We start from the raw sequence: 2,666 nt of genomic DNA on the forward strand, positions 1-2,666 counted from the left end.
GCAAATCTCTCTCTATCCAAGTACTGCTCCATCAGAGGTACCCCAAGCACTGCACTGGCTGGATAAAGAGTGCTAATACTTCCCTGCCCTTCTACAGCATAAAACTGATCACAAACCAATTTTCCAACTTAAAGCAAAGCCTTTTTGCTATCAAGCCACTGTTTTGCACTGTACTACTGGGCCCACACAACAGCTGTTCTTAGCAGATTCACAATTATTTTTCATCCTTTAACACTGAAAACAAGATTGCCAAAGCTGGTGCTTTTGCAAGCTCCCTATGGCTACTGCTCAGGCAACAAGTATTACTCAACTACGAGCCCGGAGCAACAGAAAAACTTATTTTTTCAATGGTTTAAAGTAGTATTTGAAGCATTTCAATAGAGAAGTTACTCTGACAAACGTTGTTTGATCTAAGTGAAAACACTTCACAACTTTCACATGGAAGGACAAGAACACCACCTCCAAAAACAGCAGAAATTCAGCCCATCTCTATCTGCAGCTGGTAATGCCCCCACATACAACTAGCATTTTAGAGCACTCAGAGTAACTACAACTGGATAGAGCACTTAAAACATTTATGTCTGTACTCATACAGTGTGATTTTAGTAGCTGAGATATATGGCACCTCATGAAAAGAATCAAAAATCTTTTACCTCATTAGTTTCCACGGTTTTTAGTTTGAATCCATCTCCACTTTGCTCCAGCAGTGTTACTACAGCATGCTGACCATTTTACAGTAAAGTAACATAGAACTACCAGAGCCCTCCAGCCAGTGCTTTAAACAGTGAAGCCAAACATAACTATTCCTTCTGGTGGAACAAACAACTGCAATCAATTTCCAAAATGCTGTGTAGATGAGCACAGAAGTTTTAGCTCAAAGATGAGGAACACAGAACGCTGAACGATGTAATTTTCAAGTACAATTTCATTATGAGGAAGTTAACTGGCAGCAGCCACAGGTTAGACCTTGAAACCTTACATGAGACCCTAAAAACCTTATGTGAACTTGGCAGTAATTAAAAGGCATGTTCAAGACATCCAGAGCACACTGCAAGCTTCTGCTTCTGTCCCCAGAACGTGCCAGACACTTGCTGACTGGGTCTGCTCTGACCATTAGCTAAGCTGCTGCCCGCAGGCATCGGGGAGCTATCAATGAGGGAGGGGAAATCTATGGTCTAACAGGTATGAGATCTTAAGTCACCTGATTTATACTTCCAGCAGAAGACAGGAGAGGAGCTCTATAAAGAAATCACAGATTTGCAGAAAAACCTGTGGACATGACTTTCTGACATGTCATTTTATCAAATCAGGTCTTGATTCAAAGCTGGAGCAAAGTGCTCAGTGCTTTATCCAATGTAGTTTCAAAATTCCCAGGGACAGCGATTCCACACAACACACAGACACTTGATGCAGAAAGAAAAAGGGGTGGCTCTTTTCCAAAGGGAAGCTAACGTCATTCCAACAAATCAGATACTACAAGATACAGTGAAAAGCTTTTGCATGCATGTCCGTATTTGTCTCCAGTGGCAGCCTGCCCCTAGGACAATCACACCTTAAATTAACAGCACATTGTGCTGTCTGCTGCAGCCAACTAACTGGCTGCTCTCAATTACTTTCAAAGACAACGTAAGGTGAGTGTTTCTTACCTCCAGGCCTGTACACAACATCATCCTCGGTGATAAAAGACGTTATTTCACCGTTGTCCGTTCTCTCGTATCGGGACTTCTTCTTGGGGGGTTTCTTTTTGCTCTTCTTGGTGGACTCCTCTGTGGTGGCACTGTTGTTGTCATTGTCCTCATCTTCACTGTGGTCGCTTTCTGCATAATTCTTGGCACCTCCTTCCAGCGTACAGCTCCGTCGAGGGCGCGAGTTCTCGCTCTCCCTCACCTTGTCTCTCTTGTCTCGCTCCTTGTCCCGGTCTCTATCCCTGTCCTTCTCTTTGTCTTTGTCTTTTTCTTTGTCTGCTGTCATGATTCGCCACGTGCCTTCTTCTGTCCTCTCACGGCTGGGCCTCCGTGAAAGGTAGACAGTGAGCCTGGGCTTCAGTCTTCTGAATTTCTCACTCAAATCCAGGAAAAATTCAACCACTCCAACAACCCCAGCGTTTTAAAAAGGTTCTTGAAGGGGTAGAGGGGGAGAAAAAGGGGAAAAGCCCATGTTAATATTCACAACTCTTTCAATTTCTGAAAATATAAATTAAAACAAAGAAAACCCCACATCCTAAACCAATTCAGCATGGAAAACACAAGGCAGTTAGACACATGGGGGGTCTTCTGAAGCATTCAGAGAAATTATAATGTCTGTAAGATGTCTGAAGCTATCTCCACCCTCAAAAAAAAACCCCTCACAACTCCTTAAATTCTTTTGTTTACTACAGAAATAACCTCCTGTATGGGAAGTGCTCACAGAGAACATATCGTATACCTGAAGCTGAATAGGAAGCACGCAAGTGAAGAAAAAAAAAGAAAAAAAAAAAAAGAAAAACACATGAATAAAAACACCAAAATATTCAGGAAGGGACAAGTGCATAAAAGGAAGAGTCTACAACTTTTTTTCCTTGAAGCAATGGAAAAGTTTAGCAAATGGCTGTGTCGTTTTACATCTCAACACCACTAGCAACGGCTGCCCTAGAAAGCTGGTACAGAGTAAAGAATGCCATCTGCCAC

The 2,666-nt window shown here is 42.5% G+C and overlaps 1 protein-coding gene across 1 annotated transcript in view; it reads right to left on the minus strand.

Moving 5' to 3' along the window:
• The window catches only part of LOC103775828 (arginine-glutamic acid dipeptide repeats protein-like), a gene marked incomplete at its 3' end in the record, with an annotated part of 81,428 nt that extends 79,457 nt beyond the window's left edge, over positions 1 to 1,971 (minus strand). Inside the window, exon 1 of the mRNA XM_008943298.1 lies at positions 1,647 to 1,971. Within this exon, the coding sequence (XP_008941546.1) occupies positions 1,647 to 1,971 (325 nt within the window). The remainder of the gene's footprint in view (positions 1 to 1,646) is intronic.
• Between the last annotated feature and the right edge of the window lie 695 nt (positions 1,972 to 2,666).

This window comes from Merops nubicus, unplaced genomic scaffold (genome assembly GCF_000691845.1).
Source record: "Merops nubicus isolate BGI_N331 unplaced genomic scaffold, ASM69184v1 scaffold447, whole genome shotgun sequence".
Classification (NCBI taxonomy): domain Eukaryota; kingdom Metazoa; phylum Chordata; class Aves; order Coraciiformes; family Meropidae; genus Merops; species Merops nubicus.